The sequence below is a fragment of the Condylura cristata genome, unplaced genomic scaffold, assembly GCF_000260355.1.
Source record: "Condylura cristata isolate star-nosed mole 26May11 unplaced genomic scaffold, ConCri1.0 scaffold00041, whole genome shotgun sequence".
Taxonomy (NCBI): Eukaryota; Metazoa; Chordata; class Mammalia; order Eulipotyphla; family Talpidae; genus Condylura; species Condylura cristata.
Genome location: NW_004567142.1, coordinates 1,491,573 through 1,516,215, shown reverse-complemented (window position 1 = coordinate 1,516,215; position 24,643 = coordinate 1,491,573). Strand labels below are relative to the sequence as shown.

Here is a 24,643-nt window from a genome sequence, read left to right as displayed (position 1 = left end):
GGCCGCTGCTGCCGCCGCCGCTGCTGCCACTGCAGGGGGTGCCCCACTCTTGCCCACGTGCGTGCGCCGATGGTAGAGGAACTTGGTCATGTTGCTGAAGGTCTTGCCACAGCGGCAGCGATGTAGCGGGTTGGCGGTGTGGGCCCGCCGGTGGGCCACCAGCGTGAGCTCCGTGCCAAAGCCGCGGCCACAGTCCACACAGAGGTAGCGGGCTTCCCCGCGGTGCAGCCGCAGGTGCTGCTCCAGGGAGGCAGCTTTCTTGAAGACCTTGGAGCAGGTGGTGCACTCGTGGGTGCCACCCACGTGGGCCCGTCCGTGAGCTAGCAGCCTGTTGGCAGAACTGAAGCTGCGCTGGCACTGGCTGCAGTGGAAGGGGTGGGTCGCTGATGCTGGACCACGAGATGCCCGCCGGTGTCGCCGGCGTGCCCCCGTGGAGGTCCTGTGTTGGGGACAATCCCCACAGCTGTGCGTGTGGCTGGCTGTGGACTTGTCGCCGCCCACGGCCTCGTCGCCAGCATCTGCTGCCGCCTCCTCTTCCTCTGTCTCTTCATCGTCGTCTTCATCCTCCTCATCTTCCTCTTCTTCCTCTAGCCCATTGCGCTCCTCTTTCTCCAAGGAGTCGAAGTGGGTGCCCTGATGCTCCAAGAACTCCTCAGGGGTAGCGCAGAGGGTAGAACATTCAGGACACTCGTAGGGCTCCATCTTGACTTCAGGTGGAGCTGGGGGTGGAGGCGGAGGCACAGTAGGGGGCGTCGGTGGTGGCTCTGGTGGCCCTGTAATGGTGGCAGAGAGGTGCTGAGCCTGGCGATGAGCAATCCACAACTCTGGTGAGGGGAAGAGCTCCTGGCAGTCCCCACACTGGTACTGGATCTGGCTGGCGGACTGCCGGAGGTGGGCATCCTGGTGGGCCAGGAGCTCACCGGGCGAGAGGATGAGCTGGCTGCACTCACAGCACTGGAAGGGCCCATCCTCGATGCCGCCTGGCACTATCTCTGGGCCAGTGTCCTGGGGGTCCAGTGCGTCCTCCTCTGTGGTCGTGGGCACATGCTGCTCCTGGTGCGAGAGGACTTCCTCCAGGGTGTTGTAGAGGTTGCCACACTCTGAGCACATAAACTGGTGGTGCTGGAAGAAGAGGGATGATGCCAGGGCCTCCCCAGGCGTCATCTCAGCCACCTCTGCTGACATCTCCGTCATCTGCCCTAACACAGGTGTTGATGCCTCTGTGGGCCCTGGTGACATCTGCGTTGGCATGTCAGCCACCTCAGTCACCACCTCTGTCATTGTCTCAGGGGGCAGTGCCTGGAGAAAGAAGGCCTGGGCTGATGAGACCGCAGGGACTAAAAAGGAAGGGAGGGCTGTCTAAGGAGTTCCTGTGCCCGCGCCATCAAGCAGCAAGTCTGGTGCCAGGGTTTACACCTCAGTCCTCAGTGAGTCCCCAACTCCGAATGTGATACATGTCCCCTGGCACCCAGGCTTCTGCAGGAGAGACAAATTGAGAAATACCCTCAGTTTGGCCTCCCATGCTGCCTTCCTTCCCCAGAGGGCCAGACATAATCTTTCCATGAGCACAATATGGTTTCGAGTCTCACAGCCTCTGCCTGCAATCTCCTCCCTCTGCCTGAGTAGCGTTTTCTTCCTTTTACACAGAGCTGCAGTAAAGCAGAGGGGCTTGAATCAGCTGCACCACTTAATTCCTTTCTCTGCATTGAGATTAAAAATTGTTCTGGCCATGAAAACTAAAACTAGATAGAATCACTACTTGAAGTTCTCCAGAAATGTTTTCAGATTCTCTTTGATGCTGTTCTGCTAAGAAAGCGCTCTCCTCTTTCTTGCCTAGCAAACGCCCTGTCTCCATCCTCAGGGTGGTGGCCACTCCCTCCCCCTCCTTGGGGTTCCTGTGGTCTCAGGTGCTACCTTCATCACTGCAAATATCATGAGCTTTGGAGTTTCTGAGGTCCTCAGTAGAGGGTCTGATTATCATAAGCCCTGTCACCAACAAAACCACAGACCAGGCACAGAGTTTTCCACATCTGAAATTCCCTCTGTGAGGCCTATCTCCAGTTCCACATGGGTGGGTTCAGCCCAACCCAGGACCTTTCACACAGCAAGGGTACAGCATACCTGCAGCAGCTGACTGCCTCCTCAGAAAATCGAGGAGCTAACATTTAGACTCCAACCCCCACTTTCCCTACTTCAACTCATCTGTTAGTGCCAGAGCGCAGGAATTTTAGTGTGCTCATTGCAGATGTATTCGCAGTGCTCTGAACAATTCTTAGCACACAGGAGGCCCTCAGTAGATACCTAGGCAATGAAGAGTGGTCCCTCCAGGGAACGAGGCCTGAGCGTTTCTCCCTTTCCTGTGTACAATCCACCTCTCTCAGCAGACTCCCATCAGGCCCTGAATTCCCACAATAAAACAGCCCAGCAGAGAGTCCTACTTTCAATCGGTGCCCCATAAATGCTCCTTGAATAAATGATTCATGAAAAGTCCAGGGGCTAAACTTGCCTTAGCTACTTAGTTCTACTTCCTCACTGAGTTTGAACTGCCAGGAAACAGTCAGGATCTTCCCGGCAGTAGTGGGCCCCAGCGTGGCCTGTGTACCCTCTCAGTCCAGAGAATTCCCCCTAGGGCGGGGCCCATGGCCTGGTGGAAGGGCTTACACAAAGTGGGCACACAGTAAATGTCCCTCGAGAAGGTCGTGCGACTCACCTGTAGTGTCTGCTTCCCAATCTTGCACTATGAACGCTTGGGGGCGGGATAGGGACTTTTTATACAGTGGGTAAATAGCTCTTCCAGGAAAGAGCCCACCATGGGCCTGGGAGTTTAACTTTCCCGCTTCAAAGGTCCCTTTCTCCAACCAGCGATCAACTCCTCAGTCTCTCGAGGACGCCCAGCAAGGGGTATGATTATGCAGGGGCAGCGAGCTCAAGCACAAGGGTCCTACACCCCACAGGAGCTCAATCAATGCTCAGGGGCACCCAGGAAGAAGCGCTCTGCACTCCGCGCCGCTCCCTCCCTGGCGCGGGCCCCAAAGCTCTCCGACTTCCGAGGACCCCCAGGTTCCCCCCTCCGTCCTCTCCGCAGCCCAGTGCTCTCTCCCCCGCCCGCCCCGCGGCGCCCTCACCAGTCTCTCTCGTCTTCTGCAGCCCCCGCCGCTCTTGACACGGACCCTCCGCTCCTGGCGTGCGGGACCCCTCACTATCCACGCCTCCCATTGGGCGGCACCCTTACCCGTGATGGCCAATAAGAGCCGGCAGCGTATGGCACGCACCCTTGCGCCTGCGTATTGGCGGTCAGGCGGGCCTCCGGGAGTTTTTCCACGCACGCATCAGTGCCCTGTGGGCGGGGCTCGGAACTCGAAGTGGCGCCTGCGCACTTCTTCCGGCCGACCTTCCCCGCCAAGAGTTCGAAAGTAGAGAAAAGTGGGCATCACTCGATAGCGAGGACTAGCGCGTGGATTGGGCCGCGGGAGAGTTTGACAGAGTTGTTATTTCCTAGCCAAAGATAGCATATCTTTAGAGCCAGACACCACTTGGGATGCTTCCCTTCCCGTGGCCTCAGTTTTACTCCTTTGTGAAATGGGCTCAATTTGAAACAGGGTGGTCCCCAGGAAAAGGGGAGGTTCTAGGCTCCCTGCCCTACCCAAAGGAGGGTGGAGCCGAGCTGCGAGAAGAAACTGAGAGGATACTGAAGAAGAAGGAAGCAGGATGGAGGCCTGGAGGAGATCTGAGGGAGGCATATGGAGCAGAGACATGTGAAGAAACGGCTCTTGTTTCTTGGTCCTGGGCTGGTTGAAACAGATGTGGGTGAGAGACCCGTGGGGGGTGACTATGGCAGCCTTTATCTTGAATTTGATTTTGCTCTTTTCTTCTTGCACTTGTCTGGCCATTTCTGACCTTTTACTGTGGGTCCCCACTAGAAAGTGCTATTAGACTTGTGGCAGGCTTTCAGGCCTTACTTTGGGACAATCCCTTTTGGATGGACTTTGACCCACAAGGGGGTGGGTGACTTTGGGGGTTTGATTTAGAAACTGTATTCTTTGTGGCTCTCCCTTGTGGCACAGTGAGTTAAAGTGCAGCACTACTAAGCTAGCTGCAGCCGCTTTAGCACGAGTTTTATTCCAGGCCAGGGAGGTGACCCACATGGTGCAGCAGACCTCTCCTGTCTCACCCACTGCTCCCCTCAGCAGTGTACTAAGTAAGTCAGTGCACAAAGTAAGTCAGTCAGTCTTATTCTGCTCCCCACTCTGTGTCTGGTGAATCTTCTCACCTCCCTCCATCTTCCATCCCCGCATTTCTGGTCTGCACCCCACTTCTGGGTAATAAATAAGTGTTTAAAAAGAAAAACACTATATTCTTTGTCTTTTTTTGTATTTCACACTGATTGTATTAAAGTTCCTTTCCATTAAAGGTCTTACATGTTTTGTCTTGATGGGGCAGGTGGCAGAACCTATTTAGAATGGGCAGGTTTGGGAGTCGGGGTGCCCCTTTCTCTGCCCTGTAACAAATTCACATCCGTCTAAAAAGCTGTTTAAGGTATTGAATTAAATCAAACATGTAAAAGCCCTCGACACAGGGTCTGCTACATTGTGGGTGCTCACATCAATCTAGCTAATATGGACATAGTCCTTCCCAGTTCCCAGAATTGCTTTCCCTTCCCTCCCTCTCTTTCATTGACTTAATGATATTCATTTATTGGGCGCCTACTGTGTGTCCGGTCCACGACAGGGTTTCAATGGGTGACAATTGTCCTCTGTTTCCTGTTGGGGAAATGGGCCCAGACAGAGGGAGGGCCTCTTCTGAGGTCACTGCTACAGCTTAGCAGAGCTGGTGCTGAGCCAGTGCAGAGCAGGAACCTGGTCTTCTGCCTCCCAGGGGGAGATAAATCCAAGGATGGAAAGCTGTCAGGGAGGAGACCTGTCTAGAGGCACCTGCATGTCCTGACCTTAATCGCTTAAAGTGTGGGGGAGGGGTGGCCACCATGACCGAGGTCCAGAGAAGGGGATCCCCAGACACCACAGGCTAGAAACCAACTCCTTGTGGAAATCCATTCTGTCCAGAGTGAAACTTGTAGGTTCAGGTTAGATCGGGCATGTGGGGGGGGGGGCATCCTCGTCTCTTAAATCAGATTAGGAAGAATTATGGGGGTGACATTTGGAGACTGGTTGTATGTGCAATACATGACTGTAATGGGGAGGATGGTGAGAGATACCATCAGAAACTGCACAATTGGGATGAATGAAGGGCTCTATTGCAAACAGAAAGGAACTATCAAGTCCCAGCTTGTGGTGGGGACTCCTGGTTTTGATAAGGGTAGGGAAATTATAGCTAGGGAGTTTCTTTTGGATGAGAGGAGGGTTCCAGGTGGGATGTAGGTTCCAGGTTGCCATTAAGATTAAGGGGCAATTTAACGGAGGGGCGACCAAGTCCCGATTATCAGGGGCCAGGATGCTCCTTGGAGCCCGTATGGTTGTGATTGTGATTGTGATCCTATGCCATGGGCAGCCGGGGACGGTGGTAACCTGGGCGTCTAGGTCGTGATTAGGAGGGGTTGTACTCTATGAGATGAATAGTTCCAACAGGACGTGACGTAGGGCAACAAAGACTTGGCGGCTTGAGTCACCGTCGGGCAGAACCAACCTGGCAACCGGGTACCAGACCCTGCCCAGACGCGGCACGACTCTCGTTCTGCGCAGGCGCAGGAAAGGCTAGCCTAGACGCTAGGGTTGGGGGCTGGGGCCGCGCGGGCCTGACGGGGCGGAGCTTAGAAGCTTCTCTGCGCTTGCGCCGAAGGGGCGTGGCGGTCGCACCTGCGCGAGTTGGGAGAAGGAGGAGGGGCGAGGTGACGCAGGCGTAATAATAGAGAAGGTGCCAGAAAGATCCAAAACAAGTGGCTGCGGCCGTCGCCCAGGAGTCCTCGGACGCCGAAATCCGGTAAGGACCCAGCGAGGCCTAAGGGCGACTGGTGGCGGGTAGACGGGGCCTCCGGGTGCTGGGGAGATGGCGGGATCGCCCTTACAGAGCGAGGGGGTCGCGTTCGGACAGTACCACCTGTGTAGAGAGAACGGGTTGGTTGGCCCCACTTGTAGGGGCAGAGGGTCATTTTCTGACGGTACCACTTCCCTGGGGGGTGTGGGGCTGTGATCGGACAGTACCACTTGACAAGCGAGCCAGAGGCACGTCCGGGCAGTACTACCCAGAGTCAAAGGGCAGTTGGCAGGGTGCCCTGGGCTGGGCCCCTAGACTTGTTCGGACCGAATCTCGGGGTCGGGTCGCGAGGCCGGTGCATGACTTACCACCTAGAGAGGGGCTTTCGCGCTCTACCAGTCCCCCAGGTCCGAGGACGAGCGGGGTCTGGCGTCTCGACTTGTTACTAGGGGACCTCGGGCGATACCATTCCCTTCCTGGGAAAGGGGGACACAGCGGGGTTAGCGTGTGAGAGGGACGGGGCCGGGCGGGCCAGGGCGGGGGGACCCACTGGCAGAGGTGGAGTCCGAGCCCCCGCGTCGCTGACCAATGCCCCTTCCCTGCTGTGTGGGTTCTAGGCCCCGGTTCTGAGATTGTTCCGCCCCCCTCCCCGGGTATGGCGCTGTCCGGGCCGACCCCGGCCCCGAGCTGGGAGGAGGATGAATGCCTGGACTACTACGGGATGCTGTCGCTGCACCGTATGTTCGAGGTGGTGGGTGGGCAGCTGACCGAGTGTGAACTGGAGCTGCTGGCCTTCCTGCTGGACGAGGCCCCCGGCGCTCCCGGCGGCCTGGCTGGCGCCCGCAGCGGCCTGGAATTACTGCTGGAGCTGGAGCGCCGTGGGCAGTGTGACGAGAGCAACCTGCGGCTGCTGGGGCAACTCCTGCGCGTGCTGGCCCGCCACGATTTGCTACCGCACCTGGCACGCAAGCGGCGCCGGCCAGGTATGGTTGGAGGGGAGGATGACCGACTTCCGGTAGGAAGAGGGCCTTGCTCATATTCCTGGCCCCTCCCCCCGTGGTGCCCGATGCCCACGGTGCCTCATCAGACAACCTATGTCCCTTCCCACTCCCGTTCCTCCCAGGGTATCAATGAGAAAGACAAGTGGGAGCAGGCATGGCTTTGGGAGGGGTGGACTTGTGACAATTAGCCACATGAATAATGATGGTGGTAGCCAGGGTTTATGGAGGGGTTATTTCCTGTCAGGCAAAGCAGTAAGCCCTTCATGCGAATTATCACCTGATATCCTCCCAGTAATCTCAGGAGGAAGTTTTTTTGCTGTCCTCACTGAAAGGAGAAAACAGCAGGTTCAGAGAAGTTAAGCAGCTTGCCTGTACCTAAGAACTGGATCTTTTGTGCTGGGCCCAGGCCATCCCAGGTGATGGGACTGACAAAGTATTTATTCCATGAAGCTTATGTTGTGTAGAGCAATCAATAAAACAGATAAATGGCTTATTTTTAGATACAGTTATGAAAAGACTAAAAGTAATAGAACAGGGAGAGAGGCAGGTCTCCTTAGATTGGGTAACCAATTGAGACCTTTTTTAAAAGGTAATATTTGAACTGAGGATGCCTGGCTCTGGATCATAGATCTCAGAGAAAATTCCAGACAGAGGAAAGGGCCTGCTTCCAAGGCCTGTGACAGGAATGAGTTTGGCTTCTTCAGAGGCAGGGTGGCTGGAGCAAAGGGGACCCCAGCAAGGGCAGAGAGGTAGGTGAGAAGCCACATCACACGGGCTTGCAGATAACACAGCTTGAAGTGTGGGAGCCAGGAATCAAACCCAGCTGGTTTGGCTCCAGACTTGCTGCCTTTAGTCCTTGTGTAGAAGTACTCCTGGAGGACAGCAGTCCTGAGAAGGTGAGAAGCTGGGAGTGTTGCAGGTTCAGGCACCCCAGAGTGCCTAGGCCTTGAGCTGACAAGCATTTGGCAGGGTTATTGGAGATGGAGTGGCTATTTTAGGGAACGGGCTTGTGCCTTTCCACTGCCCAGAGTAAGCCCATGCGAGGGCAGGAGAAGGGCGGCACTAGGGAAGAAGTGACAGCATCTTTGAAAAAATATGTTCTGGAAGAGAAGATCTGGGGAACTTACAGAAAGCTGTGCTTGCTTCTCTGGAGCTCAGGGATTGCCGGGGACAGTTGATGGACAGCATTGCAGGGATCCTGGCCATAATGGCGCTTGCAGAGTTACCCTTGACAGTGCTGAAGACGGGGGCGTGGGGGGGGGGGGGGGGGGGTGGGCCCACCGAGCAGCTGCTGGGCAGGAGTATTTGGAAGGGAGTGGGTATCTGGGCTCCGACCTTGGGTACCTACAGGGCAAGTGTTCATCTTGGGGGAGCTGGAGGCTGGGCCTGGCAGAGACCAGGGACTATGAATGCCTTTTTTCTCTCTGTAGTGTCACCAGAACGCTATAGCTATGGCACCTCTAGCTCTTCTGCAAAGAGGACAGAGAGCAGCTGCCGCCGCCGCCGCCAGTCAAGCAGTTCTTCAAATGCTCGGCAGGGTCAGTGGGAGACAGGTGAGCCCAGCTGCGTGTGCATGAGGGCGGTGACTCTCCCTTCTGAATCCTGATGAGCCTTTCCCACCCTGGCCCATCAAAGAAGGGATCATTCTTCCTTGTTTCTGCTTTGTAAGTGTTGTTACTACACGAGCATGTGTCCAGAAGCAACATAGTTTGTTTCTTATGGTTTTATACTTTAAATGGCACCCCATATGTATTGTCATTCTGGATTTTTTTTTTAAGATTTATTTATTTATGCATAGAAGAACTGGGGTAGAGGCCAGAGGTATGGTGGGTGAGAGGACCCACTAGAGACAGAGTGGGGAGCAGTACAGGCAGACTGACTGAAATACACTGCTGAGGGGAGCAGTGGGCGGGTCAGGAGAAGTCTGCTGCGCCATGTGGGTCAGCTCCCTGGCCTGGAATCGAACTCGTGCTGCAGTGGCTGTAGATCACTTCATAGTGCTGCACTTTAACCTGTGGTGCCACCGGGGACGGCCCACTTCTGGATTTTTTGTGCAGCTCTTTGAGTGCAAATGATAGGCACCAAGACACTTGCCTATAAGTCATAGGCCTCTCCTGAAAATAAGGAGGTTCTCCTATGCTACTCTGGGATCATTGTCAAGCCTGCAGAAGTAAATGATGGTCTGTTTTCAAATCTCTCAAGATCGTCTCCACTTAGGGCCTACTCAAATGTGAGTTGCTGTGTATTGAGCTTTTATGACATTGAGGTATTGACCCTTCCAGTCCACTGGTTTTGTAGAATGTTGAGATTGTTTCTGGTATATCTAATTATATACTGATGGTGTCATTTAATTTGCCCCTCTGGCCTGTATATTTCCTGTGATTTGAACCTGCATCTGGAGACTTGGTTAGATTTCAGGCTGCACGTCTGTGGGAGCCTTGTTCCTTGGTTGACACTGTGCCCCATGTTAGAGCCTATTGGGAGGTCCTGCTTTTCTGTTGTGGGGGGGGGGGTCGTCTGTCTGCAGTTGTCACTCATTGCAAAGGAATATTTATCCCTTTATGGATAGTAAACAATCTATGGAATAACACATTAGCACACCCTGTTCCCCAACCACATCCCAGTGGGCTTAGTATCCATCAGTGATCCTGCCCAAACCACTTGTTACAGTAGCATCTGTAAAATAGCAGCCTTCTGAGTTTTTTCTACTTATATTAGAATACATTAGGCAGTTTCTGTCTCTCTTTTTCTTTTTTTTTGTGGGGAGCTTAGGGAACATGTCACTGTGAAGCCATGCATTTTTATTTATTTACAGTGTGAGAACTGATTAGTCATTCTTCCTGATGTTCAAGTTGGTTAACTCCTGCCTTTGACTTGTCTCCATTGTTCTTTGTAGCATCCTTCTTTGTGGCTCTGCATGAGGTTTTGGGCTCTTTGTACTTTCCCTCTTGGCTGTTTTGAGGAGCCTGGTTTCTTTAGAAGCTATGAAATTGAGAAACTGAGATCTAGTGGCTGAGGGTGAACATCATCTAACTTCTTTCAGTGAGCAGTGCCAGAAGCTACTTTAAAATAAGTTCTTGTGGGACCTCTCTGGTGGCACAAGGGGTTAAGTCTCAGCACTGTCAAGCTATCAGCAGCCATGGGCAGCCACTGCAGCATGTGTTCAATCCCAGGCCAGGGAGGTGACCCACATGGGGCAGCAGACTGCTCCTGTCTTGTCCACTGCTCCCCTCAGCAGTGTATCTCATGTACTTTTTTTTTTTTTAAAGATTTATTTATTTATGCATACAGAACTAGGGTACAGGCCCAGTTCTTGGGGGGTGAGAGCACTCACCAGAGACAGAGTAAGGAGCAGAGCAGGAAGACTGATGAAGTAAGTACACTGCTGAGGGGAGCAGCGGGCAGGAGAGGTCTGCTGCGCCATGTGGGTCAGCTCCCCAGCCAGCTGGGAATCGAATTCATGCTGCAGTAGCTGCGAACAACAGCCTCAAAGTGCTGTGCTTTTAACTGGTTGTGACACCAGGGAGGCCCTCAGCAGTGTATTTCAGTAGATCTCTGTTCTCTTCCCCACTCTGTCTCTGATGACAGCAACTCTGGCCTACCCCTGTTCTTATATGCATAAATAAATAAAAATAAATGCTAAGAAAAAGTTCTTGTTAGTATTATGAATTCAAAATTAACTTATGGGCTCTCCCTGGTGGCGCAGCGGGTTAAAGCACAGCACTGCAAAACTAGCAGCAGCCACTTCAGCACGAGTTTGATCCCCACATGGCAAAGCAGACAGACCTCTCCTGACCCGCCCGCTGCTCCCCTCAGCAGTGTACTTCGTCAATCTGCCTGTTCTGCTCCCCACTCTGTCTCTGGTGAAGCCTCTCACTGCCCCTGCACCTCTGTCCTGTACCCCAGTTCTGTATGCATGAACAAATAAATCTTAAAATAAATGAACTTATGGGCCCTCCCCAGTGGCATAGCAGGGTGGAGCGCTGCACTGCGAAGCTAAGCCAAGCTGTGGCCACTTCAGTGCAAGTTCAATTCCCACCCCAGAGCTGGCCCGCATGGCGTGCAGACCCCTCCTGACACACCCACTGCTCTCAGCAGTGCATTTTGTTGATCTGCCTGTTCTGCTCCCCACTCTGTTTCTGGTGAATCCTCTTGCCTCCCCTGCACCTCTGGCCTGTACGACATTCCTGTAAGCACAGATAAATAAAATCTTTAAAATAATTTTTTTTAAATTAACTTACAAGGGTTTTATTTTCTCTCACACTAAAAATTTTGGTCCTTAATTTATGTGGAGATATGGACTTACTGCTGTAATAAAATAGCTTCAGCACTATTAAAGTCCTACAGAGTATTTAGTCAGGATGTTCTTCCAATTACTTGAAATAATTTTTTTCTCTTGGTGTTCATGTTACCAGTTATATATACAGTAGGGTTCACTTGTTTCTGTTTGTTTACTTTCTGGTTTTCCTTTTTTTTTTTAAGATTTTTTTTTTATGCATATAGGCATACAGAACTGGGGTAAAGGCCAGAGGTGCAGGAGCAGTGAGAGGACTCACCAGAGACAGAGTGGGGAGCACAACAGGCAGATCGATGAAGCACACTGCTGAAGGGAGCAGTGGGGAGACCGGGGCGCAGCAGACCCTGTGGGTTACTCCCTGGCGGGGGATGTGGCTTTCGCAGTGCTGTACTTTAACCTGTTGCGCCACCAGGGATGGCCCCATAAATAAATAAATCTTTAAAAAAAAATCAGAACTGAAGAATTAAGTGTTCTTAGAAGTATTATTTTTGGCCCCTCCCTGGTGGTACAGCGGGGTTGGAGCGCTGCACTGCAGAGCTCAGGCGAGCAGAGGCAGCTTCAGTGCCAGTTGTGTCCCTGTCCTGGAGCTGACGCTCACCCGCTGCTCCCCTCAGCAGTGTACTTTGTCGATCTGCCTGTTTTGCTCCCCACTCTGTAAGCATAGATAAATAAAATCTTTAAAATAATTAAGTAAATCTTAAAAAAAAAAAAAAGAAGTATTATTTCTACTGTTCTCCCCACCCTAGTGAACATGTAATTAATTTCATTCCTTTCTACCTTTTCCTTACAGGGAGTCATCTTGGAAAAATAGCAAACATGTATATATATTGTTATTTTCCCCTATTTGAAATGTAGCAATTTGTATACAATTTTGTACCTTGTTTTATTGCTACAATCAGTCTGTCTTGGAAATTACTCTGTATTCTTTTCCCAGACATTTACATTGTTTTCTAGTTACAGGTTGTAAACCACCAACAATAGGTTATGAACTATAAGCAGTGCCCTGGGGCTGCTGTCATGTTTGTCTCCTGGGGCAGGATTTTCTCTGGGTCTATCTGCCCTTCTGGATGATGCTAGGCAGGAGCCCCCACCGTCGGGACAGGGCTGCTGAGACCCAGCTGAGGGGCTCACCCAGCATCGCACGCACAAAGGTTAACCTCAAGCTCTTCCCTTTGTTGCACTTGCCATACTGGTCTGTCTCTGTCGCCCCAGGTTCCCCACCCACCAAACGGCAACGGCGGTGTCGGGGCCGGCCCAGTGGCGGTGCCAGACGGCGGCGGAGAGGGGCTCCGGCTGCCTCCCAGCAGCAGCAGGAAGCGGCCAGGTCCTCCCCATCGGAAGGCAAAGTGACCTGTGGTAGGTGTCTGTGGGCTTTGGCACATGCCTGCCGGTGCCCATGGCAGGCCGCAGAGCCGGAGGGTGGAAGCAGTTGGCCTTGCAACTGCTGGGGGTGGCGGGCCTGCTGGGTAGGCTCTGCGCTCAGCTATCTTGCAGCACAGTGGAATGCTTGTCCTTTTTGTTCTGTTTTCCACCCGTAGTTGTCTTGCGCCACCATCTCCGGGAAGCCTTTCCTGACACCTTCTCCCTAATTTCATTTCTTAGAAAACATTTGCACGGATTGACTTATTCAACAATGGTCGCAATGTGTTGGTTGGACAATGCATGGGAAAAAACAAGGCTCTCAGGAAGGGCTTCTTGAGTCAGAGTCATATCATAGTCCTGGTAGTTAAGTTTTCTGGTCTTGGGCAGACAACTGAACCCCTTGCCTCAGTTTCTGTATCTGTAAAATGAGGCTGGTGGTGGTACCTTCCAAATAGGGTTGTTAAGAGGAAAAAAATGAATGAACTCAGGCGATACACTGGGAGCAAGTGGCCCAGGTTCCATGCTACACACTTGTTACTGCACGGTGCGCTTGGGGAAAGTACCTGCCTTTGTGGAGGTGACTGTGTAGCTAGGGTGACAGACCAGTGACACTGAAGCTTAACTTGGATAATAAGTGCCGCCAAGGGAGGCTGGGGAGCAGATGAGGGACTCGGCAGGGTTGGCCGGACGGGAGTTTGGATTTCATTCCGTGCATCAAGTGCCGGCAACATGTTTGAAGCAGGGGAGCGAGGTGATCTGATACCTGTTTTTAAAGGAACTCTCATGCATCCAGAAAATCAGCTAGAGAAATTACTGGCAAGGCTGTGAGGTCCAACCCAGAGGAGAGAGCAGAGGTTTGCTGGTGGAGTCGCAGGGGAGGAGGCCTGCTAAGGAGCTCAGGAACCCGCTGGACATCAGGCTGGCTAGGCCGACAGCCAGGCTGGGGGCTCTGCTGTTGCGGCTTTTGCTCAGTCTTCACCCTTGAGAAATTCTTCTGTCCCTGTTGGAGAACAGAGGCATGGGAGGGGCACACGGGCACACGCATTCTGCCCTCCTCTGGCACCTGCTCTGCCGAGTGGGGCAGACCTGGGGGCACAGGAGGACACTTGGTGGGGAGGTGCTCATTCGGGGAAGGTGGTGGGACTGCAGCAAGAGTAAGGAGGTGCGGGTGGCTCTGCATTCCCCAAGATCCCGCCGCCTGGGGGTGCTTCCTCCTACGTGCGGCAGCTTCTCCAGCCCGTAGCGCACACAGGCTCGCCTCCCCGAGTGCCCAGGCCGTTGGTGTCACAGCCACTCCAGAGATGAGGCTGCACATACCTGTGCTGGGTGCTGCCAGGAGGAACAGACCAGTTGAGCCAGCCGGTGTCCTTGGACAGCAGGGGCACCCTCAGGCCCTTGCCTGCAGCTTTTCCCCAGGTCAGGTGGCAGCTACCAGGACACCAGGCTGGCTGGGCAGGGGGAGTCACTGCCTCCCTAGAATGAGGCCCAGCTGAGGGTGGGAGGGGTCTCATTGTCTGAGGAGTCTTCCGGTCTCCCTGAGGGCAGGGCCATGGCAGGGAGGTGGTTAGCCTGGGGTGGGTGTGGCAGGTCTGATGAGGGATGGGTAACAGGTCTGACTGCTGACTCACCAGCAGGGTGGAGCTGGAGTGAGGCTGTGCCCAGGAGGACCTGGCTTTCCCCTCTGAAATTGGGGGTGGATTGCCTTGAATGAGCCTTAGTTCTAGGGCTGGAAGGAAGCCCCCAGGTCTGATTGAGAGAGGCTTGTCATTCTCACCCCTCCTCACCTTCGACAGAACCAAACTAAAGTCCAAGTACCGAGAGTCTGAGGATGGGAACCTGGGGCTCCGGGGCTGCAACAGACCCGTGAGTGTCTGTGTCCCCCTCAGCACCACACACCAGGTGTTGTGTTGGGCTGCTACTCGCCCGACCTTGACTTCTCAGAATAGCCGTGGAGGTCGGGGTGACATCACCGGTGTGCAGAGGGGAAGGGAAGTCCCTAGTTGAGTGGCAGGGGCAGAACTGAGTGGAACTGGGCTTAAAACTTGGACCCCTTCATTTGCTTATGCCCTGTGTGTTCCAGAGCACTGGCTGTATGCGAGGCAGGGCAGGGCTTGCCCTTGTGGAGCCTGTGTTCTGCGGGGAGGAGCAATCTTGAGACAGAAGAACTTCAGATGTCAGACTAGAAGGTAGAGAGTGCCGGAAAATGACATTTTGACCTGTTTTTAAGGTTGGGTGGTACCTAGGAAGGCCTCTAAGAAGAGAGGGAGCAAGCCTGAAGGTGACTGAGGAAGAATGTTCCAGATAGAGGGGCAGCAGGAGCCAAGTCTGAGGAGTGCCCATGGTGGTGAAGCGAGGAAGGGGGTGAGAGGTGGATGGGGGTGAGGAAAGGAGAGGTGATGGGGCCCAGCCTTCTGTGCTTGTGAGCCACAGACCAAGGCTGGGCATTTTTTTTTCTTGAAAGCGATTGGAGGGTTTGAATGAATGACAGGATGTGCTTTGCCCCCCCCCCCCCCACTCGCATGGACAGATAAGCATGATGGACCCTGGCCCCGCCACCCAGCTTTGGTGGTCGTCAGCTCACGACTGATCTCCCTTCATCCACCATACTGTGCTGGAGTCAGTTCCAGGGGTCCTGTTGCTCCATCTGTAGGTTTTTGCTGTCTTTAAAAGACAGGAATTCTTAGAAGAGAGAGATCACTCCAGAAAATTTAACAATTCCTTGCCACCAAGTATCTAATCAATGGGCACATTTCCAGTGGGCTCAGAAATGTCGGTTCTCTTCCGTCTCCCTCCCTTGGAGGATCCCTCAGCTGGGTCCCAGTGTTCCCCAGACTGGGTTTTCGGTTGTCTCCTGTGGCAGGGCTGTGGCCTTGTCATTGGTGCTGCCTGAAAGTTGCTGGGGCCGGATCAGATTCTGGTCTGATGTTAGTTTGGTTCAAGCTCAGCTCCTAGGGTGTTGTGTGCTTCCGCCAGGCTTGGGCGCCTGGCTCTCTGTGCCCTGGTCATTACCTCTTGGTCTTACTGCCTCGGTTTGTTAGTTCAGTAGAACTTCACAGTTGGCACAATGACTCCGGCCGCCTCTTGGGGAGGAAACTGGTTGTCTACAGGAGGGTGGGGCTGGCTCTAGTGTGGGACCAAGTAGAGTTCTCTTCAGTTCCTCAGCAGCTCCCAGACTAGGGACCGCACCATCAGCTGTTCCTCTGCTCACCTGGCCCAGCCCTGTCCCTCCTACCTTCCTTGGCCCCTACTGGAAGCCTCTCCCATTTCCTGTGCCCTATTCTGTCCCAGAATAGAGAGTGAGTGGGTATGTGGCTGAGGAACAAGAAGGTGCTGGGGTCCATGTTGGTGCAGGAAGCTGGAGTAGCTTTTCTTTCAAGGAAAGCACAGCCCTTCCTTCACGCCGGGTCTGGGAGTATGGCCCTACAGTTTCCGGAGCGGGGAGGCGCCATGTGCCAGGGCTTGGTGTTCTTGGCCTGAGGAAACAGGAGCCGGCCCCCAGCCCGGTGCCTATTCCGGATCCTCTTCCTGCCAGCCCTGGCCATCACACCCGGGCTAGTCCTCCTGCACGGCCACCTTGCTCTCCCTGATAGCTGCCCCAGCCCTGTTTCTGATGCTGGGCTGCTTCTGCAGAGCAGCTGGAGTCAACCTGGCATCCGGGATCACACCCTCCCTGCTGTGCCTGGAGGGTTTGCTATGTGCCAGGCACCACCTCAGCCCTGTACCTGCATCCAGCTGTGAACCCCGCAGCCCCTCATAGCAGGTGCTGGCGGAGCCTGGTTGGAAGGAGGCAGCCACACTGAGGAGCGTGCAGCGTGGTCGGCACTCACGGCCCTGCCCGCCAGTTGCCCCCTTGTGCCCTCCTCCTCGTCCCACCCAAACTGGTACTCAGTCTGTGAGCCCGCCAAGTTCATTTTCTGCCTCTGGACTTTCACACATACTCTTCTGTCTTCATTTTTCTCCACTGTGTCTCGACCTACATGTGTCCCTTCACATTTCACTTCCAGTGTCATGTTCTGTGTCATGGCAATCTAACGACAACCCATGCTCTGTAATTTTCTCTCCTGGCCTTGGAGATGTCTTTTAATTATAGACTTATGTGTGTGGTGATGAGAGAGGCAACAAACAGGATAGGAGTAGTTAAGAGCTGGGCCTCTGGAGCCAGGCACCTTAGTTGGCATTCCAGTTCTGCAACTCCTTGCTGTGTGGCCTTAGGCAGGTGACTCATGCTCTGTGCCTCAGTTTCCTCATCTGCAAAAACAGGACAATAATAGCACTGCCACACTAGGTTTCAGGGGCGATTAAAAGAATCCATGGAGGTGAAGAGTGTGCCAGCCTGCAGTGAACACCCGTGTACTGGAGACTGCACGTGATACATGAGACTCAGGGCCTGGCTGCCCAAGTGGCTCAGATCATGCTTGTCTTCCTACCCACAGAGGGGCCTCCCTGTCCTCTCCTGTGTTCTGTGCCAGACTGTGCTCTGGTGAAGGGCTTCCTCAGTTGCAGAGGGTGACTAAAGGGCTAGGGTGGCAGGCACTCCCTAGCTGGCATCTCTTGGCCCCACTTTCTGTGGGGGCGTTTCTGGCACTCAGCACCTGTCTGTTGAGTGAAGACTGAATGGGGACAAAGGAGTCTGACCTGGTCCTGTCTTCCTCCCGAGACCTCCCCATGTTGGGGTGGGCTCTGGATGGACAGACAGTTGATGCACAGGTCAGGGAGCAGCATGCTGAGGAGATAGGATCTGTAAGGGCGCTCACACCTGGGAAGATGTGGGGTCCTCTGACCTCAGCCTTGGTGGGTGATGGGGCCTCTGGGCAGGGAGATGGACCCGTGATTTGTGAGTAAGGCTCGTGCTGGAAAACTTCCCTTGTGACTGGCGGGCAGGGGAGGGAAGGATGGAGTGGAATGGAAGAGGGGGGCTCAGGTGAGAGAGGACTGGGTTGGGCAGGGGCATGGGGATGGACAGGTGCATGTCAAAATCACAGTTCCTGTTTCTGGGTGTCTTCCGGGTCGTCGTAACCTGCGTCAAATGCATCACGAGTTGCCTTATTTGATCCTTATAATCCCACCATGCAGCAGGGACCTCTTGTTTGTTTATGTTTTTCAGGTGGGGAAACTGAGGCTCAGAGAGGTGAGGTCACATGCCCAAGGCCCCACAGCTAGAGAGTGGCAGAGCCGGGACTCGCCTCAAGGTCTGTCGGACTCCGCCACCTGGCTCTGTGCCTCTGCCACTGAGCACCCCGTGTGGCCTTGGACAGGTGCTGCTCCTCCGGGTCCCCTGTGCCCCGCCCCCGCTGATTGAGGGCATGGCCGGACGCTCACAGTCAAGGCTGGGCGCCAAGGCTGGGCGCCAAGGCTGGGCGCCAAGGCTGGGCAGGGAGCGCTGGGCCTCGAGCAGAGAGGGTGAGGTTCCCTCAAGGCAGAAAAGAAAGGGTTTGGGGTTTGGGGTGGGAGGAGGAAGTGGTTGGTACGGAAAGGTTGTCTGGGGGAGCAGTGACCTGCCTTCTGCTTTCTGCTCTGCTGCTGACACGGGGAAAGGTGAAGGGAGCCCGGGACATGCGCTTCCCCTCCCAGAGCTTCAGTTTCCTCATCTGGCAACGGGTTGCGCGTGGTTCCCACCCCAGGGGCTGATAGTGCCGAGCACCCCCGGGGTTAACCACTTGGCGTGTCAGAGCTGCTGGTGGCTGCCGTGTTTGGAGCAGCTGGTGGGCACACGTGCGTGCCCGCCATGTCCTTTCCAGCCATGGCGATAGCCCCGTAACAGCCCTACCCGTGGGCGCTGTCTCCTCATTTAGGCAGAAAGCCTGGCTCAGGCTGTGACTTACCACAGGTCGCATAACTAGTGTTTGAGACACACAAATGGCTTCCTGGGACCCACAGCTGCTCTCTGTGGCCTGGGAGGCCCCGGGACCTCTGCCGCCGCCTGGCTGTGCCGCCCAGGCTGCTTCACTGTCTGCTGCCATTTCCTCGTCTGTAACTTAGCGGAGATAGCAGAGCCACTTGTGGAGTAGATGAGTTCGCGAGAGTGGCTCTTGGGCGGCACCTGGCAGATAGTCAGTGCTCTGGGGTGTTGGCTGCTGTAGTTATTTCAGCTCAGAGCTGACCCTTGTGAGGAGGTTGTGTGAGTGGCCCAGCTGCACAGGTGGGGAGTCAGCTGCCCCACAGGGAGAGAGGCCGAGGTCAGGTTCACAGGGAGAGCCCCAGCAGTCGCGCTTCCTGTGCCCAGCAGCGCTGCGCCCACATGTGGGCGGGGGAGGGCAGGCTTGTGAGTGACTCAGCTCAGACTGGTTTAAGCAAAAGAACTGACTGTAGCTGAAAATACAGGTGATCTGGGCTCACCCGTGAATCCAGGAACGATTCCTCTGTATCACCAGCCAGGCTTCTTTCTCTCCCTCGTAGTGGTTGGATGGCCCCCAGCAGCTCTGGGCTGATCACCCAGCTCTTAGCCTCTGTGGAAAGAGCACCCTCTTCCTGGAAGTGCCAGCCCTGTTCTCATCTGGTGTCTGCAGGCCCGCTGGCGTGGTCGGTTGGGAGTGTGACTGGAGGGTGGAGGGCAGGAGATGGGTTGTTTGCCTAAAGGCTAGTCCATTCGCGTGGTTCTTTCACAAGTACATATGGAGCACCTACCGTGTGCCAGCAGGCTACATAAGCGACCAAAGCAGACACAAATCCTTTCCTTCAGGAAAACTGGTGGGGGGAAACAGGTCATAAACAAGACAGTCAGGGAGCATAGAGTGAGCCAGAAGGTGCAAGTGCTTAGAGAGAGATGGTGCAGGGTATGGGGAACTGGGAACACTTTGGGCCAAGGAAGGGACTAGGCCTCACCGGTGAGGGACAGCTGAGCAGAATCCTGGAGACAGAGATGGAGTCTGGAGGAGGCAGGACCAGAGCCAGGTGAACCTGCCTAGTGGTGGTGGGGCAGCCAGGAGGGGGTGAGGGTGGAGGGGGGAACCTCTGGAAGGCAAGAGGAAGAGGTCCCCTGTCAGGAGGTAACAGGGAAGTCACGTGAGGGTGTCACCCATGCTTGGGTGTGGTTACCAGAGGGGAAGGACGGAGGGCAGGTGCAATGCAACCCAGGGTGGGGGTGGAAGACGGGGCAGAGCCTGTGGGAAGAAGCCCAAGGGTGGGGGAAGGCAGCAGTCTCCCTGGGCCCCTGCATAGTGTGTGGGGTCTGGGCCCCTCCCTGATGAGTCCCTCCTTCTCCACAGATATCAGGCTCAGGGTGCGAGCAGAGTACTGTGAGCATGGGCCCGCCTTGGAACAGGGCGTGGCCTCCCGTCGGCCACAGGCACTGGCTCGGCAGCTGGACGTGTTTGGGCAGGCCACTGCGGTGCTGCGCTCCAGGGACCTGGGCTCTGTGGTGTGCGACATCAAGTTCTCGGAGCTCTCCTATCTGGACGCCTTCTGGGGTGACTACCTGAGTGGCGCCCTGCTCCAGGCCCTGCGGGGCGTGTTCCTGACTGAGGCCCTCCGTGAGGCCGTGGGCCGGGAGGCTGTCCGCCTGCTGGTCAGTGTGGACGAGGCAGACTACGAGGCTGGTCGGCGCCGCCTGCTGCTGATGGAGGAGGAGGGGAGCCGACGCCCTAGTGAGGCCTCCTGATCCTGGATGTGGCAGGACTGACCCCACCTCCTAGCCTCGGGGCCATCTTCATTCAGAGGACGAAGACCATTTCTGCCCCTTGAGGACTGTCACTCCAGCAGCTAAGAGGACTGTGCCAGACCGCCAGGCCCTTGGACAGCCTGGCCCCTTGACAGCCCCTCCCACAGGATGTGGGCTCTGAGGCTTAAACCACTTCCAGCTGAATTTCCTTCCCAACCTCCCCATTCCCACCCCTCCCCCAGGTGTGTTCTTCAGCTTCAGGAGGCCAGGGGTCCACCAGTGGCCCCCTGCACATCACATCCCTAACTCTCACCCACACCTCTCTCTCTCTCTCTCTCTTTCTCTCTCACTCTCACACACACACACACACACACACACACACACACAGCCGTCTCTGAAATCTCCCCACTGTTTGCTCTGGCCTGCTTCACATACTCCTTTGGCCTAAGGGCTTCTCTCAGGATCTCTGATTTTATCGCCCCACGGGGGCTTCAACCACACCAGTTGGCACTGGAGCTGGGGTACACAGGGGGCCTGCTTACCTTGCCCACACATCTCTATAGCCAGCCAGCTTCCACACACGGACCTGTTCGCCACCACCTCCTACCCACTAGAGCGCTGCACAGGGAGTGTTAAACTGTGTTGCAGTAGCAGCAGACCAAGGCTTGCTGTTGCTAAGGGCCTAGGACCAGAAACCAACTACCTTTTTGGAAAGGGAAGGCAGAGCCTTGGGGGTTGATGGGGAAGGCCTTTTCCAAGTGGCACCAATAAAACTGCCCTGGAAGGGGCATTGGTGGGCATCAAGGCTCTGGGACTCTTTGTTTATGTGTTGAAGGAAGGAGCAGAGAAGAGCCTGAGCCCAGTACCAATCCCAAGTTCTGGCCCACCGTCAGGCTGGAGTGTGGGTGGGATACCAGACTATCATGTGACAGCTGCTGCCCCACCTCGCCCTCTTCTCTGGACTTCAGTTTCTTCACCTGTGGAAGGAGGAAATACTGCCTTGAATTATAAATTCTGCCCATCCCATTTACACATGCTTTGCTCCTGTATGTCTTGGGAGTAGAGTGTTTTTAACTGGTTCGATGAGGTGGACCAGCTACCTACAAGGCTGATTAAGTCCAAATGTTTGAAGCAAAACCACAGCAGCCAGGGTTCTATTTCTGGAGCTGGTCTTCCAACTCTTTACACCAGGACATTCACCTCTTCCTCCTCCTGAGGCTAAACCCCTCTTTCTGTTGCACAGTGGCTACAGCTAAGCTGGTGGCCTCCTGCCCTCCCCCCACCTCATGTCTAAGCACTTAAGAACTCAAATTCTTACATTAATACTTGTGTTTTTCTTCCTGAGGGGGACGGGAGCTAGGGTTAGGGAGTTGGGGGTGGGGTGAGCAGGGATGCCCAACTGCTGGCTGTCCTGGGGGAAGGGACACCACTGCTCATACCTGGGCACCCGAAGTGGAACCCTAGCCTATATGGTTGTATTGGGGCAGAGCAATATACCTAGCTGAGCCCTGTGCAGGAGTTAACAGCAGGTCCAGGTAGTTACTGCGGCCCCTAACTGCCCATTTACCTTCACCGAGAAGGGCTTAAGGTCTGCTTGGCATTTACACAGACATGGCTTAATACTTAGCCAACCTGTGTGAAGTAAGCTTTTACCACCATTCTGGACAGGAAATGGGCTGGGAGGGGAAGGAGCATTGAGGCAGAGCACAGCTCTGCCCCAGTGGACACAGCTCGGGGAGATGTGAGGGCTGCCACTCCTTGTCACCGCCCCTCTAGCTGGGGCCTCTGGGCTTGCTTTCCACAACCTTCCATGACTTAGGGTCCACCTCTTGGCGTGTGCGTCTTAGGGATGGGCGCCACTTCTAGTCTAGGCCCCCTATAGGATCCCACCTATTGGGCTAAATCCCGGGAGGCACCTCTCCCGCAGGCCCTGGGACCTGCCCTGACTCGCTCCCGCTCCGCGCTTAGCCTGAGATCCAACCTGTAAGCTGGCGCGTGCGGCCCGGAGGTGAGGGAGTCTGCCCTGGAGGACCCTGGAGCCTGCGCAGGCGCGCTGGGTCCCGGGAGTGGCGGGAACCCTCCGGCCAGGGCGTGCTGTGTGCGCCTCCAGCGCCTCTCTGGGCGCATGCGCTGTGGAGCACACCTGGGTGTGCCGGAGCCTGCGCCCACGCTAGGGCCGACTGACACGCTCAAGTCCCAGAAGTATGTCAGACCCAGGTCATGAGGACAACGCGGGGACATCAAAGGGCTTCCGAAGTCGAGCGATACTCTGTGGGTCAGGGCCTGGAAAGCCTGCGGTTAAGGGAAGTGAGGGCCCGCCGGAGCCCCGAAGAAGGCCGCCATGGTTTCAGACGAGAGGCGCTGAGGCTGGGCCCTGAAGGATGAAAAGGAGTGCAACAGCTTGACAAGCGGGCCATTCCAGGCGGAACAACCCTCTGGAAGACCATAGTGAACTTAACTGAATGGGATGTAGGCGTATGGGCAGAAGCAAAGGTATGTGGCCATGCACAAGCAAGCACCCCTCATTTGGTCAGCAGCCACCTGTCACCATGTGCTGGGAGTCACGTGCAAGCTGGGCCTCCCGCCTAGCAGGCCCTGCGCTGGCCGCTGCTGGGCCTAGAGACGCTGGCCTGGGTTCTGGTTCTGGAGCGCCCTGGGCTGCTGGGGAGCCACACTGACAGTGGGGGTCCCAGCCCAGACGAGTTAGAGGCTGAACCAGCAGCAGAGGTTGCAGGAGCCCAGGGAACATGTGGGGAGGGACGCCGGAAGGCTTCATGGGTTGGGGTGCCTCCTGTTGATTCTATTGCAAATTAACACCGTCGACAACGTCGTCATTACCAAGAAATATTTTCATTGTGAAATATAACTCAGAAAACAACATAAAGCATAAATGTACCGTTAATAAGTTGTAGAACAATTGTGTGTGAAACAAAGTTAAGAAATGCATTATCAGCACCCCGGAATCCACCCACCCTTCTGTTCAAGTGCACCTTCCTACTCACAACCCCCTTCTTTCCCTGAGAAGAGCTGGGGACATCATCCTGGCTTTAACAGTAATAATGTCTTGCTTTTCTTTACATTCTAGTTTTATGTCACTCAGTTATATAGTTAATTTTCTCTCTGGAACTTGATATAAATGGAATCGAACAATGTTTTCTGTTGTGTCTGGTTTCTTTGTTCATTGTCATGTTTGTGAGATTCGCCCATGTGGTGTTTATGTGTAGCTGACTTATGAATATCCCATAAACAGTTCATAAACTGTGATAAGGACACATGTCATTGTACTTTCAGCCCACCAAATAATCCAAGAGAATCCTCTTATCTCCAAATCCTTTCTGCCTTATAGCTAGTATTGTCAGACGCTTTAATTTTGCCAGTTGGATGGATGTGTGGTGGTACATCAGTGTGGTTTACTTTTCTTCTCCTTGATTAATTTCTGCTCATTCTTGAATGAGGAGTAAGAGGTCTTTGGATGAATAGAATGGGCAAGGTATTCCAGAGAGGTGAAAGAGAGTGTATGAAGATCTCAGGAAACATTTGTTTAAATGGAGTTTTGGTCATTTATTTTTTACAGTGAAAAACTTTAGAATTAGCCAGCTGGATTCAGTTTAGATGATCCAATTTTTAAAAAGATTTATTTTATTTATTTGTGCATACAAGAGCTGGGGTATAGGCCAGTGTGTGTGTGTGTGTGTGTGTGTGTGTGTGTGTGTGAGAGAGAGAGAGAGAGAGAGAGAGAGAGAGAGAGAGAGAGAGAGAGGAAGGTTTCACCAGAGACACAGCAGAACAGGTGGATTGACTGAAATAAACTGCTGAGGGGAGCAGCAGTCGAGACAGGAGAGGTTTGCTGTGCCCTGTGGGTCACTCCCTGGCTGGGATTAAATTCAGGCTGAAGTGCTGCAGATAGCTTCATAGTGCTGAGATTTAACCCCTTGCGCCCTCAGGGAGGCCCTCGTGATCCAGCTTTGTTGGCAACACCCAACTAGTCAGGAGCCAGTCAAACATATGCCTTGTCTCTGATCAAGGTGTTGACCTTTGTCAAGTCAGTATCATAGAGCTTCTTCACAGCCTGTTTGATCTGGCACTTGTTGGCTTTGACATCTACCATGAGCAAGGGTGTGTTATTGTCCTCTGTCTGCTTCTTCATGGCTGACTCAGTGGTCAGAGGGAACTTGATGGCTCACTGGTCAAGCTTGTTTCTCCAGGGGTGGAGGGGGGGCTCTTAAAATTTTTTTAAAAGTATTTTTGCATATAACTGGGGTACAGGCCACAGGTGTGGGGGGTGAGGGGATTCATCAGAGAGCGGGGAGCAGAGCAGGCCGATGGACTGAAATACACTGCTGAGGGGAGCAGTGGGCGAGACGAGACGGGAGAGGTCTGCACTCTGTGTGTTGCCTCCCAGTGGTCAGGGACTGTGGATGGCCTTGTAGTGCTGCGCTTTGACCTGTTGCACCACCA

General features: G+C 54.5%; 2 protein-coding genes across 2 annotated transcripts in view; one reads left to right on the top strand and one right to left on the bottom strand.

Moving 5' to 3' along the window:
* The window catches only part of ZNF526 (zinc finger protein 526), a 4,028-nt gene extending 858 nt beyond the window's left edge, over nt 1-3,170 (bottom strand). Inside the window, exons 1-2 of the mRNA XM_012733684.1 lie at nt 3,126-3,170; nt 2-1,299 (exon numbers count right to left, since the gene is read on the bottom strand). Coding sequence (XP_012589138.1) covers nt 2-1,281 — 1,280 coding nt within the window. The 5' untranslated portion in view covers nt 1,282-1,299; nt 3,126-3,170. The remainder of the gene's footprint in view (nt 1; nt 1,300-3,125) is intronic.
* Nucleotides 3,171-5,824: 2,654 nt separating this feature from the next.
* Nucleotides 5,825-23,408, top strand: DEDD2 (death effector domain containing 2). The gene is made up of 5 exons (XM_004694159.2): nt 5,825-5,934; nt 6,546-6,911; nt 8,360-8,482; nt 12,439-12,582; nt 19,794-23,408. Exons 2-5 carry the CDS (start codon nt 6,584-6,586, stop codon nt 20,183-20,185), a joined length of 987 nt encoding a protein of 328 aa, XP_004694216.1. The 5' UTR covers nt 5,825-5,934; nt 6,546-6,583; the 3' UTR covers nt 20,186-23,408.
* The last annotated feature ends 1,235 nt before the right edge of the window (nt 23,409-24,643 follow it).

Bases quoted from the DNA above. Each gene is read 5' to 3' on its own strand.
- DEDD2 (XM_004694159.2), top strand. From the start codon at position 6,584: ATGGCGCTGTCCGGGCCGACCCCGGCCCCGAGCTGGGAGGAGGATGAA. The intron at 8,483-12,438 runs GTGAGCCCAGCT...CTGTCGCCCCAG, and splicing joins GCAGGGTCAGTGGGAGACAG to GTTCCCCACCCACCAAACGG. The intron at 12,583-19,793 runs GTAGGTGTCTGT...CCTTCTCCACAG, and splicing joins GGAAGGCAAAGTGACCTGTG to ATATCAGGCTCAGGGTGCGA.